Below are 13,954 nucleotides of genomic sequence, written 5' to 3'. Positions count from 1 at the left end.
AACGCACCAAAATTCAAGCATCAAGTCTGACTACTTCTCCGCCACCTGTAACTCGCACACGCCAAATGGTCCTACTCCGACCTGGCGAGCGTTTCGCTGTGTCGGAAATATCTCATAGAGCGCTGCAGGATGGTGTCATGGTCATCGGAGATATTCAAACCCAATGTTACCGCATCTGCATTCAGACCGAAGCGAATCTCATCACCGCTGACGCATGGAATCCCTGCCTCATACCCCGTTTTCTCGGTCTAGCAACCATTCAAGACGGAGATCGAACTTTCGCGTTCCGTCCGTACGAAGCAACGCCAACACACTATGCGAGGGGCATATTTAATGGTTTCGACGTTAACGACGATGGCCACACGCTCATCGCATAAATTGCCTGCCGGACTCGCAAGGCGGTTGCCGCATGTCCGCGCGGCAAACAAGGCCGGAACGTGCTCGGGACATTCGCCGGGCCCACACTCCCGCGTTTCGTCACTTACCACCTGCCTCACAAGGAGATTACCCCATTTCGCCCTAAGGCGACGGTCTGCACCCGTTGCCACCTGCTCGTACACACGCACGCACGACGTGTGCCTGTCAGAAATACCAAGCTGCTCCACATGTGGCCGTCCGCCTCACCGTGTTGAGCGAGATGGTTGCCAAGCGCCTCCAATATGCGGAAATCGTCAAGGCCTGCACACTGCCACCGATAACTCTTGCCCTTTAAAGAAACAGCTCACGAAACAGTGCTGCTTCCAGCACAAGGTAGGCATCTCTCGGCATCGCCAAAAGTCCCCATCCACCCACACCACTGATCCCGAAGCACCGACCAATACTAATAATAATGAAGTAATTGTCAACACATTTCAACCAGGAGACCCCAGCTCCATGTCTTCGCTTCCATTGAACCGCCATACCACCGACTCGGTGGAGTGGCCAATACTCCCTCATCACCAAAACCTTCATCAGGCAGCAGTTTCGACTTCAACAGGTGCCAATAAACCTCAACAAGCTCATTGTTTCAATAAAATGGCAAAGAAAGTAAACTCGCCAAACTTGCGTGCGCAGGCGCCTGCAGTCTCTACGCCTAGTGCATCATCATCTGTCTGCTAAACAAAACAGATGGCCCCTATGCCCGAGCCCTACCGAGCATCCCTGACATCTCTTGAGGAAAGGCTGAACCGTCGTCTACAAGACGAACTCATTCGCCTAACCACCCACTTCACTCAAACTATGGAAAATGTTTTCGCCAGGTTGATGAGCACTATTTCACTCCTTGGAAACGTCGCGGCACAAAATGACTTCAGAACCTGAGGGAATTCCTAACAGTGTCCTTCAATGGAACTGTAGCAGTATCCGCAACAAAAAAGTCGCATTCTCTATTTGAATTACCCGAGACCCTGTTCCTGATATTATATCGCTGTAAGAAGCTAACCTCTCGCTTCTTACCGTGAGAGGTTACCGCGTCTTCAACCAGTCTTCTATACCACCCCGCTACGCTCGCAACAAACGCTCGCCAACAAGGTGACTCGCGAAATCTCAGCAGTGATTGAGCAGCTTGGCTCCCAGCCACTGTCTGTGTCGTCGGTGTACTAGAAACCTGCTCTCGGTGACACGGACGCGTCATGGTTTGCCCGAATTCCAAACCTCACTCCTGTGTCATTGGAGGTGACTTCAATGCCTCAAATCACGTGTGGAGCTATGGACATGATAGTGCCTGCAGTTCATCAATTTTGCAAGCTGCAGAGCGAGTTCACATTTCATTGCTCAATTTACCAGACAGGCCCCCTCGTTATCCTCTACATGCGGCTCCTTCAGAAACTTTCGGGTACCTGGAATGTCCTTGCAGACGCCAGGGGCAACAACTATTTCCCTCTCCGAATACAACTCACGTCCCTGAGCCGGGCAAGGGCCCGCTCTCCTGTTCCCATTATTAATTGGGGCGCATTCAGAGCTGCATTCAGAGATCTCTCACCAGAACGGCCATTGCTTGACCGCTTGCAAGAAGCCAGATGAACTGCCACACATACTTTGCAGTTTACCGACTGCACGCCAGTCCTCGACCAACATCTCCCCAACCTCTGGGCGGCCATGCAAGAAGCCCGAGACACCGATCTCGCTCGCGGCAATACCATGCCTAACAGAATTCACTTTCACCGCGCAACTGCCGACTCAACCGAACATGCCAACCAACTGCCTCGTGAAAATTGGCAGTGGCATTGCGAATAGTTTCACAGCCAAAAAGAAGCCGGCCACGTTTGGCGCACCTTCGGAGGACTATCTCAAATCACTCGTTTTCGCACAGCAGAAGACATAGCTCTTTCCATCCAAATTACCTCACAAGAAGTGGCAGACATTGCCGGAGCCACTTTTTCCCGATGAACTACCCACCCCCATACGATCCTTCGAATATTACTTCGAACCCAAGCCCACCATGATGGACAATGGTATGAGCTCGCCTTTCATCGAGGCGAAACTTCGTGCTGTACTTCTTTCCACTAAGACGTCCAGCACACCAGGGCCGGACGGCATTACATGGGCTATGCTGCCAACCCTCCCAATAATACCCTCGAGGAACTTCCTGCTCTTTTTAATCAGGTTTGGAAAAGTGGGAAGTTGGCCGGTTCATGGCAGCTATGAACGGTCATCCCTATTCCCAAGCCCGGAAAATCGCCCTCTGTTCTGAGCAACTTTCGGCCTATGTCATTAACTTCCCAGGCAGGAAAGCTTATGGACAAAATGGCACTGGGTCACCTTGACTAGGACGTTGAAAGAAACAGCATCCACCATGCCTGCCAAACTGGCTTTAGCCATCGGCACGGCACGCAAGTCAGTTTGGCGCCACTCTCGCAGAACTTCATACACACTCACCATGGCTTGGATATAACACATTTGGTTCCCTATAGCGTAAAACTATTCCAATAGAATTTTATTCCATTCTCCTGACGTCAAATTTGCATAACCGCCTATGCAAGCATCGGGCGATCACCTGCAGGGTTGTCTGAACAGACCAATCAAACGCTCTCATCGTTCATAGGTAGTCACTTTTGTCTGCATGAAAAACGAATAACATTGCCTGAGCTGCTGAGCGGCTTGTCTTATCTAATTGGCTGACAAGAGGCGAGGAGCACGGTCAAGTGGAGAGGGATTCGATGAGGCCGAGCCACTGCACTGAAAATCGGTAACCGGATCAAGATGCTGGTGCCGGCGCCTGTGACTGGTCCGCTTTCCCTTACTTAGCATGCGGTGGCTGGGCGAAAATCGCGGCGGCATGCAACGGAAGCTTAAGAAGGGCGCTCAAAAAGATCCTCAGCACAGTTCGCGGAACGAGGTCATAAACGTGCCGAAAGTGCTCATAAACGTTACATGGCCACGCAAGAAGTTTTATGAGACGCAAATAAATCCATGCTTTCAGGCAAGAGCGAGTAGTCAGTGCCTGAGTGATCGGTGGTAGCCATCTTTTATTCCTTTCGGAACGGGGCAGCCTGCGGCTATTCAGAAGAAAACTCCGTTTTGTTCGGCATAATAATGCATCTTTAACGCGTGCAGGTCACTTTGACGCGGTGATTTTTTGTGGTTTTGTGACGTCGCGTGACAGGCAGGTGAAGTCGGCGCAGCCCGAAAGCTTTTGACTAATAGCCGAGGTCTAATGGCTAAAAGGCGTCGAATCAAACACATCTATTTTTCTTTTCGGTCAAATCATGCATAATAAATGTGTACACGTCATATCAGATGGGGAGCTACCGCGGTTTTCGTGATGTCGCGTGACAGACAGCTGAAGTGGGGTTGAGCCAAAAAAGTTGGTGGCCAATCACGTAGGACTGATCGCAGCATTGGAATAGAAAAGTTTGGAATAGTTTTACGTTATAGCACCCATGGTTACGGTCGACGTACGCAAGGCGTTTGACTCCTTAGCTCATCCCTCGATCCTCGCGTCCGCAGCTGGCGCTGGTATCACAGGCAAACCGCGGGCATATCTACGCGACTTTCTCTGTAGCCTTGAATTTCAAATTGCCGTAGAGCAGACACTTTCAACACCGAAGGAACCCCGAGTGGGAGTGCCGCAAGGTGCAGTCCTTTCGCCATTGTTGTTGAACTTGGTGATGGCACTACTCTGCTATCGCCTGGTTGAAATACCTGGACATCACCTCAGCGTGTATGTGGACAACGTGGCAGTATGGACCAATGGTGGCTCCGACGGTGACCAGTCCGATTCCATTCAAGCCCGACTCGACGCCACTGCCACATTTCTGAAGGAGGTCGGGCTGATGCGTTCTGCTGACAAAACTAACTTCGTTGTACTGGGCACGAAAGAAGCCCATTCTGCCTCTCAATTTTTGTTCCCCTATGATGGTGAGGCATCTACATCGATGCAGGTGGGGGCGCAGCAACGTGACTCCGCAACATCACTCGGACCTAGCATTGGATACTCCATGTTATCGGCCGCTTCGCGTCCAAAAACTGGTGAAGTGAGGAGCGACCTCTCCGGGTCCTCGTGCCTGCTCCACTGATTTCGCATGCTATATACGGCTATAACATCTACAGTCTGACCCAAAAGCAACGACAAAAACTCGTATCGCTTAACCACGAAGGCATGAGGTTTGTCACGAGCCTACCGCGTTTTATCCCCTTACACCGCCTTGCTTAAATAGCCCAGATGAATCCTATCGAGGCAATAGCCAAGGCTGCCAAGCATTCACATCAGTTCCGACTAAGATCCACGATATGCGGTCACAGCATCCTCTCGCTTCTTCATCTTCCAGTCTCCTCAACGCCTCTGCCCTCTTTCCCTGCTCCATGGGAATTTCTCCTGGCCGGGGACTTTGCACCGATTCCCCATAACGTGAATGTCGATCACGCAGATAGGCACATGTCTTACGCGAGGTGGCCTGCAGAAGTTCGCGACTCTCTGCCTCATCACCATGTTGTCTACACCGACGCCGCTCTCAGGGACGAAGCTTCAGTCATAGCGTACTATTACCCACGTACCGCCATGGCCTACTCCTCCTGCCGTTCTGCTAGCAAATTAACGCCCATAAACAGCGGAACTAGCTGCGACATCTGATGCATGTGACGCCATCCTCAAGCCGCCTTTTGCACCCTTTATACACCACACTGTTGACACAGACTCGCAAGCTTCCACAAAGGCCTGCGCCCGGCTGGACTCGCGCAGTGGTGATGTTCAGTCGTTGCACCGGGCGATAAGAATCGCCGATACTGTCCGCCTTGCATGGATACCAGGGCACGCTTGGGTCGCTGGCAACCGAATGGCCGAGTCTGGCAAGGGAGCTTATATCCTGCCCCTCAAAGGCTCGGCTACAAGTGCCTGTCGATTCACACCCCATCGAACCGGACACAGTCCCGGCAGAGGCGAAGGCGACTCGAAGGACCTCGCTCCGGAATATCCTCCCAGAAAATCCTACCCCTCTTCTGGGGAAGTTTACTTATGCTGAAGCCACACGCCTGCGACGCATTGTCACGGAGACAGCAGTGCCAGGATGCACCTCCAGACCTGGCAATCAGCCACTTGCCATTCCTGTCCAGAGCGCCAGCTGCTGAATCAGCAACATATGCTCTGGGGCTGCTCGGCTCTCGCCAATCATCGTAAAAAGCGATAGCCATCCTCCCGCCTCCTCTGGGGCCTGAGGATTTGCCCTCCTGGCGCCTTATCACTGGCCACCCCTATAGCCGGCGCCTCATCTTCCAGGCCTTACTGCGATTTCTACAAGACTCAAAAATGGTCAATAATATCTGAACTGACCTCCTCCTTTACCCCTCCCCCCGCCATAATGGATCCACTTCCTGGGGGCGGAAACATTTTATAGTTACCTTAATAAACGTTTTAACAACGACAACAACAAGAACACTTATAACATGTCGTGGCAGTTAAGTTGGTATGGCGCTGCGCGGCAGAGCACAAGGTCACGTGCTTGATTTCTGCCGTGCCTGCATCATTGCGAAGGGGCGCATAAAGGCTCATGAACCGCGCAAGACATCCGCCGCAAGGTTCCTTTGCTCTGTCTACTTCACAAATATGTTCATTCTGATAAGCCATGCATATTACCCCTCTAAACCCCCGCCCGTACGTCCTCAAGACTGCATAATCATCTTAGCTTCAATCGCATTTTTGGTAAAACTACTGGTTTCTCACTGGAATCGTCTTCGATGAAATCGTTTCGTTAACTGATAGTGAAATATTTCGTGAACGTCTGTGCGCACTTTTTACTTAATCTCCTTCCTCTTATTTCAACTGCTGTTATGCGTGAGCATTCTGTGCTTTGTTTTGTTTTTTAGTTCAGCCACTCGACACTTGTGTTAGATTTATTTTGGAGTTGTTTTCATTGTCGTCATCAGCTCATAGTTACATTTCCCCCCTTACTCTATGCCCGACTGGGCCTGTAAGGTGTTTTCTAAATAAAATAAATAAATATCACCCTTTTCTGGTCGAAATTTACGAGCGGTGCAATTAGCGCTTACTACGTCATGCTGGTCTAGCACAACTGGTTTAGGTTAATTACGTCTAGGCAAAGTTTCTATAACATTTTCTTGCAGGAAAAAGGCGGCAGTTACAATTTAGATTTTTATGATTGTCTTTAAAGAACTACGTTTGCTTTTCGCGTACATTGCCGGTAAAATTATAGGTGTTTGACCGTGCATTTTATTTACTTTCAGGAAGTTGAATGTTCATTATTATACTAAATATGTGAGTGAAGTTATCTGTTGTCTCCTTCCAAGCAGAGTGTCCCGAAAGCGTAACTAGACATAATTGTTTCTGGACCACTTCTTTGTCTACAAGGGAATAAGGTGTGAAATCAGCATAGCATGGCTCCCCAGCAACATGGGTTAATGGCTGCCAGTAGCGCTGCTACACAGCACGGCTCGAATATTTAGTGCGGTGAATTGTCATCGTAGTTTGCAATGTTTTGTGTATTCCGGTGGTCTACCCACTAGGATGCAGTTGATTGACTGAAGAATATTGGCATGTAGAACAAGGTACATGGGATAAAAACGTCGAAAAACGCCACCTATGCAGTCAGGTGCAGCGCTATAGGTCTTATTTAACCTAAATACGTCTACATTTTTCTATTACTTATACATTCATGTTAGTAATGAAATCAGCAGACGCCATAAAGGTAACTGAAGCACAATGCCACAAAATTAGAAAGCGAAATCTGCCGTAGTTCAATCAGAATTCGCTTGTGTTCGGCTTCCGAGCCCATGACCAACCCTTGGCAGGGACAAGAAACTTCATCAATGAAACATTTTCCAAAGTAGTATGTACCACTTTAGTTGACATTGAGGTAAATTTGGAATAATGATGGATGAACGTCTTATGTGGTCTTTGTTCAAGGTTCGTGTGCGGGAATCCATAGGACGTTCGAACAAGGCGTTACCTCTGTCCATGCAGCCAGTGAACATGGCGGCCGCTTTCTCTTCGGCAGTCTGGAGGGCACTGTCAATAGCCATTGCCTTGTAGGAATCTGCGACAGTGTCACGAGGCAGATTATTTTGGAATAGTCTGAAATGTACCGGCGCCGTGTGGCCGCATTAACATATGAAATTAGCACTGTATTGCACTGCAAAAGAATGTACGGGCATATTTCAGCCTCAAGCCACCTGCGATGATCAGCCTAAGCTACATGCGAAGGTCACATTGGATTATATTTATTATTGGATTATATTTTACTGATTTCGACTCACCGGTGCAATCTTGCCGATAAACCGTCGGACAGAAGGCAAAAGGTGGCGCTTACGCCTGACGAGCGTCTGCCCTCCCTAGCAGCATTGAAAACAACATATGTTTAGCATAATTTGGGAAACACGATTGGGAAAAAGATATATAGCTAAAATAGAGAGCGCAGCAATAAGATGAAAAGCTGAACAGCGATTGTGCAAGAAATAACAAAACGTACTTCCCACCAACCCATAGTTACACTATGTGAATTGGCACTTGGAATAATGACACGAACGACATCGGAATAATGCGAACACGTGGGATCATTCCCCACCTGCGGCAAGTTATTTCATCCACTTTCATTTCCATTAATGCATCATTTCTGTAATTCAGTTAGGAAGTACAAGTAATTTTCTCTATGTCGTCGTTGGTGTGTTTGTTTGTTGCCTTCTTGTGATATGATTAATAAATATCGCGCCTCTCGGTCAACCCCGTTTCTTCTCGTTCATTACACAAGGAGGTCTCGAATTCGGCTACATTGATGCTTTCAGGTAGCATGTGTAGGTTTATTGGCCAGTTGCCTTCACCCAAAAAGATCATGTACTCGTGGCGGCTGCGGAAGAAAGTATGTTCCACATCCGCCGCCAAGGTTTGCGAGTAGTGGCACTGGCTCACTCTCCCTAAGTTAGTTCTAGTAGTGGAAATATAGATACTCAAGAAAGTGGAAAAAAAAAAAACGCCGCCGCGGTAGCTCAATTGGTAAGAGCATCGCGCGCGAAATAAGAAGGCGTGGGTACGTTTTCCATCTGCGGCAAGTTGTTCTTTCATCCACTTTGATTTCCATTAATTTATCATTTCTTTAATTCAGTTATTGAGTATAAGTAATGTCCCCTATGTTGTCCCTGGTGTCTTTGTTTGTTGGCTTCTTATGATGGGAATAATGGACACTCGCGTTCATGGCGTCTGCCATGAGAGCCTAAGATTAGGTAACAGTTATTTGATGTTATTGTATTTTGTGCCGCTCCCAGACATTTTGAAATGTTTTTTTTAATAACATTAGTAAGCTCGCAGTTGCGATGTGCAAACAAATATGAACGTAGAAATTGCAGTAAAGGTGTTAGAGCGTTTATTTTGTGCATGTCTAACGACACATATCCAAGTTGGCTTCTGATTTAAAGAAATATATTATTCTTGATTATATGCTTGGGCGACCAGAACCTTTGATCTCATTTTGAGGAATATTTCGCAATAACTTCTCTAGCGGTAACGACATTCAACTGATCAACGAAAAGCAATATCACTAGCTACAGTCAAATTTCCCCTTAACAAATCCCAGTTTCACTAATTTGTTTAACTTAGTGTTCTTGACTTTCCGACATAGCTTCGTAGATCTTAATGCGCTGAAAATCTCGTAGTAACCATGAGAACTCAACGTCTCGGCGAACCTAATGAAATTTTGGGGGCTAACTTGGGTAAAAGTACATGCAACAGGAGATGTACTGTGTTCAATGTGCATAGATCTTTATTGAACTATTGCTAGTTAAAGCTGATCGTGTACCGCTTTCAGGCGAGCCGTTCCTCTTGGACGGTGCTGCTCTTTGCAGAGTCTACAGATACATTTCAAGCTCAGCGTCACCTTACCAGAAGGCGCTAGCTTCGTCATCACAACCGAGTTGAAATGTGCATCATCTTCTCAGAGCACCCCTCAGCGCGCAGTCCCTTAGTATAAGAACGCCCATCCAGGCAAAAGTTACACTCACACTTCAATAGATATTGTGTTAGTCACTTGAGTATCTTAGAGAGAGAGAGAGAACAAATGATAAAGGAAAAGTAGGGAGGTTAACCAGGACTGATCCCGGTTGGCTACTCTACACTGGGGAAAGTGAAAGGGGGATGGAAAGATTAAAAGAAGAAGAGAAAGTGTTCTAGATGTAGCGAAGCTCTCGATTTAACAAAATAATTATCAGGTTCCACTGATCTCGCTAAATCAAGATTTAATCGTAAAATGAAACACCATAACACATAACAGCGAGGGTCGTTCTCTCTTTCTCACTTTCATTTAGCAACTGCACGATGCGAGGCTTTACTTACGCGAAATAACTTTATCGAGCACACAGAATTCAGAGAAGTTCAGTCTGAGGGCTGCGTACAATTTAGTCACAACAATAAAAAGATGACCAAATGTAGACGAAATGCACACGATATGCGTCGACAAGCAAGAAATGTGCGGTCTGTTTGAAAAACAAAAAGAGATGATGTAATTTTTACCATTTGGATCAAGGTTTCATTACCACTTATCGCCTCAGCACAATTTCGTCCTGCACGTTAGGATTTGCCTACCGAATAAACATGGCAGGTAGTTCAATCAAATCAAATTAAATGAAATCAAAACTTCTTTAGCGTCACGCAGGTGTCTAGAGGCGCCAACAAAGAAAGCCTATGCAGTGACTTGACTAGTCTCTTCCCTCACCTTGCGCGCGACGAAAGACAGCGAGTTTCCTACCCGCTTTCCCCACTTACGCACGTTAGATTGAGCAGCCATCGTCGCCTCACCCTCGCAAGCTTTTATTTCACTCGCACATGCAGCATAGGGCACGCGGCGACGATGTTACCGCCCTTGGTGTTTATACAGAACATCATGGCGACGCCGACGGCGACCGCAGAAATGCACCTGGAGTGCCCATATAATTGCTATCGTAATAATATTTGTTTCGAGCAACACCACGTGCACGCCGTATGTACTCGCAATCAAATGCGATAACAACAACCAGAAACAATATCTAGCAAGGAAGAACGGCGTGTAGCAGCACGATAACGAAATATCTGACGTAAGACAAAGATAAGGAAGTCTAATTGCTCGGTGTGTCGCTCAGTGGAGCAAATAGAAGCCTCCCAGAGAACAGGGAAATCATAACAATGCGTACCGTACAGCTGGAACACGTATCTGGCTCGCACGGTGTCTGCCCGCGCGTTCTCCGCCTGGTGTCGCGAGGGCAGGTTTCGGCGCGTCCAGCGGCTGCACGCGTGCGCGTAGAAGTCATGGCAGGCCGGCTTCGTCTCGTCGACGTCTTGGGACAGGGCCTCCTCTGCACCGTTCAAACACTCCTGTCTTCGAACCGCATGGGGTATAAAAATTAAAGAACTGCTCACAGAAGCAGCAAGGCACAGAAGCAAACCCGTTTGAGAAAACGAAACTGGGGTGAACTCACAAAAGCTTCACTTTCGCGAATGCTGTTTACCATTGGCCAGCCCCCTTCGCTAAAGTTACGTTCATCATGAAAATTGCATGGAATATGCTCTTCCGAACAGCTCTAGCGTACAAAAATGTTTGCGAATACGGGCTCTGATTTTCCGTGAGCGCCTTCACAGTGCAGTTAAGCTTCCAAAGAAAAGGGGAAGTAAGCAGTCGCATAATGTGTTTAGGGGATTGCGAAAGCTGCTACCGGGACTTGTACGCAGCCATATTCTCTTTTTAATTCTTATTGGTTATAGCTCAAACTTAAGCAGATCGTTGGACCAGTACAAGCATTGACTAACAATTGAGAGACCCAGAACGTGCCTGTTCGCTGTGCAAACAATATGAATGATACCAAACTCGCACAGCTGTCGACCGTGATGCAGAAGATCAATGAGCAGAGCACAGGGCAGCGAGTGGTGTTAGGGATGGCCTGCCGAGGTGGCAACATGCAAGTTTTCTCAGCCATAGCCTCCTATATTTTTTCATGCCCGCTCACTGAGTGGGGGAACAAAGCGCGCCGTCCGTACCGCCTAGTTCATGCGCCCGCCACCAGACCGCGCTGCCTTCCCATACCCTGTCCCAGAGCAGACGACGCGACGCCGCCGCTTGCGCACGCGCTCGTGGAGACAAGTTTGGCGTTCGTATTTGAGATGGAATTATAAAATATAATCGCACGTTAAATTGATGTTCGTACACAATGTACAGTGGAAGTAAGCAACACAAAACATGTTGTGGAGAGCCAGCCCTTCACCAAAAAGCGCCGAACTGTGAGATCAAAGCTCACAGTTTGAGGGTCTTTCGTGACAGCGGTTTTATTTCAAACACTTTAGCCATGTCGTGTTTGTCTGTCGCCTTCATTGCAAAATTTGTGAATATTGGGCGAAAAAACTTTGTCAGCAACAGTTGCAGCAGGTTCTCTTGGTGTCCTGGCGTCGAGCACATCAAAGTTTTGTGCTCGCGAAGTATTGCAGCGGCATTACTCACAGCCTCCTTCAAAGGCTGATTCATGTGCCTTCTTCTTGCGAGAAGAACGCCGATAAATTTCTCTAATGCGTAGAGAACCGCTAAAAGTTGTCCAGATGGGTAGATGAGTCCACCGCGGTCTTGGTGCTTTATCAGCGAGTCCGAGGGCGCCGAGGCGTTTGGCTTTTTTAACAGGCTGACGCACTCCTCGCAATTGATATTTTCTTGTACAACTCTTGCCAAGTAGCCGCCGACCATAGCCAATGCTGCGACATCTGGAGTAGGAAGCAGAGGCTGTCCTCGCTTGAGTCGCTCTGTGAGCTCTCTACATGCATCTGCAGGGAATTCCTCGCTGGTTCCTTCCCTTGTGTTTTTCTGTTGCGGCAGCGTTGACAAGTAATCGCTGCCTTCTGCTGCCATTACGTTGCTCGTACCAGCCGCCGACGCGATGCCAGTCTTCAGAGTCTTCTCAATACCTGACAGAACAGCTCGGGCATCCGTTTGATCATTTGACCCTGCTGACTTCCTCAGCCAGCCAAAAAACGACTCGATTGGGTAAGACGACATTTTTCTCGTTAAAACAAAGTGAAAGCGCATCTCTTCGAGAAGATATCGAATGCACTCAACATTTGAACGAGTTGTCATAACCAGGCCTTCGTAAGTCTCCTTGGTTAAGAAGTTCTTCGCCAGGCACTGGCTTTTGAGATCGGCCAGGTAGTCGAGGAAGCTTGTTTCAAGCCAGATTAACCGTTCATCCCTTGTAAATTCGAACTGCTTGCAATCGGCATTGTTCTGGTGTATGTGCTGGGTACAATTGCTCACGTCCATGAGCATGAACCAGCGGTGCACGGTGTCCATGAATTCAACGGTCGGTCCGACACCCGCGAAACTTGCGTCGCATGTGTGGCCCGCTTGCTCTTGCAGGAGCTTCAGTGCCGCTGTCACCGCAGGAGACAAAACTTGGATTGCTCTTTTTACGTTCATTTTTTCGATGTTTGTGGGGAACACGTGTTTTCTCGTTAGAAATCTAACTGGCTTTACAAGGCTGCCCTGCTGCATTTTGTAGAGGCTCTTCAAGTGGTTCGCCGTTATTTCGCCGCCTTTTCCAATGTCACGCGATAAAAACTGCGAGCGCACGTTTTTGACCAAGTGGCACTGATCGAATGCTAAGAAAAGCTTTCTATTCGGTGTTCCTGGGTGCTCAATGCAATGCGTGAGGCTTCCGTTGCATAGAAGTTGGAACGCTAAGACATTGATTTTGTGGTTGTCGGTGACAATGCGCACGATGAAAAATCCTATGTTTTCAACTTCATTCAGGACGTGTCGCATGAGCGTGTGCAGCTCGCGGCCAGTGCAATTTCTCGTGAAAAAGTATGCCACGGGTATTTTAAACGAAACTGAAAGGCCGTTGAGGACGAAGCACAGAAGTGAGTTGGCTAGCACAGGCTCATTTTTTGTTTCCTTAGGAAAGCTCCCACCATAGTCTACTTCACCGATGAAGGCGTCCCTTTGTTTATGGTAAAGTAGCCTCTGTTTCATGCGCATTTCGTCGACAATTAAAGAGCACGCTCTGGCTTGCGATGAGGGATGAGAAGCGAGCTCGGTTGACAGCCTTTGCTTCGCGAGTTCCGTCACGCCGACTTCGCCACGTGATGTGCCCATAAAACGCTCCAGGGTGCTTCGACTGGGCAGCCGGAGAATGCCTGTAGTCCTTATGTGCTCGTATGCGCGAGTCGAGAGGTTACGTAAAACTACAGCATGGCGCACTGTCAGATCAGACCACGTTGGTTTCGTTTTCTCGAAATTCTTAACTTGTTCTACTAATACTGACGCAGCCAAGTCTTTCTCCTTCGCTTTCTCGACAACTTGGAGGAATGCATGAACAAAGCACTCTTCCTTGAGCTTTTGTATTTCTTGTTTATAATTGTCGACGGTATTCTTGAGCCGCTGAATATGCGCGTTTAAGTCTCGTTCTTTGCGTCTCCACTTTCGTTTGTCCACTGTCGAAACCGAGAATTGTGAGGACACCTGCACTGCTCTGTCCATCTGCAAAGTCGCGGTGATGCAGCGCTCGCTAGCGCCGTTTTTCACGG

The 13,954-nt window shown here is 48.2% G+C and overlaps 3 protein-coding genes across 4 annotated transcripts in view; 1 reads left to right on the top strand and 2 right to left on the bottom strand.

Moving 5' to 3' along the window:
- LOC135902820 (uncharacterized) overlaps positions 1–13,954 on the top strand; it is a 225,092-nt gene that overhangs the window by 55,987 nt on the left and 155,151 nt on the right. The gene's annotated exons all lie outside the window — the stretch shown is intronic.
- LOC135905594 (endothelin-converting enzyme 1-like) overlaps positions 1–13,954 on the bottom strand; it is a 94,887-nt gene that overhangs the window by 67,050 nt on the left and 13,883 nt on the right. For both annotated transcript variants that reach the window (XM_065436538.2, XM_065436539.2), the window contains exons 5-6: positions 10,585–10,746; positions 7,380–7,466 (exon numbers count right to left, since the gene is read on the bottom strand). In XM_065436538.2, coding sequence (XP_065292610.2) covers positions 7,380–7,466; positions 10,585–10,746 — 249 coding nt within the window. The remainder of the gene's footprint in view (positions 1–7,379; positions 7,467–10,584; positions 10,747–13,954) is intronic.
- Positions 11,423–12,920, bottom strand: LOC139059389 (uncharacterized). The gene has a single exon (XM_070537749.1). The coding sequence runs from the start codon at positions 12,918–12,920 to the stop codon at positions 11,679–11,681; it is 1,242 nt and encodes a 413-aa protein (XP_070393850.1). The 3' UTR covers positions 11,423–11,678.

The sequence above is a fragment of the Dermacentor albipictus genome, chromosome 1 (assembly GCF_038994185.2).
Source record: "Dermacentor albipictus isolate Rhodes 1998 colony chromosome 1, USDA_Dalb.pri_finalv2, whole genome shotgun sequence".
Classification (NCBI taxonomy): Eukaryota; Metazoa; Arthropoda; class Arachnida; order Ixodida; family Ixodidae; genus Dermacentor; species Dermacentor albipictus.
The sequence above is the reverse complement of the archived record's forward strand: the minus strand, read 5'-3'. Positions and strand labels throughout refer to the sequence as shown.

What these genes read in the sequence shown, in the direction of transcription:
- LOC139059389 (XM_070537749.1), bottom strand. Translation starts at nt 12,920, where the DNA reads ATGCAGCAGGGCAGCCTTGTAAAGCCAGTTAGATTTCTAACGAGAAAA.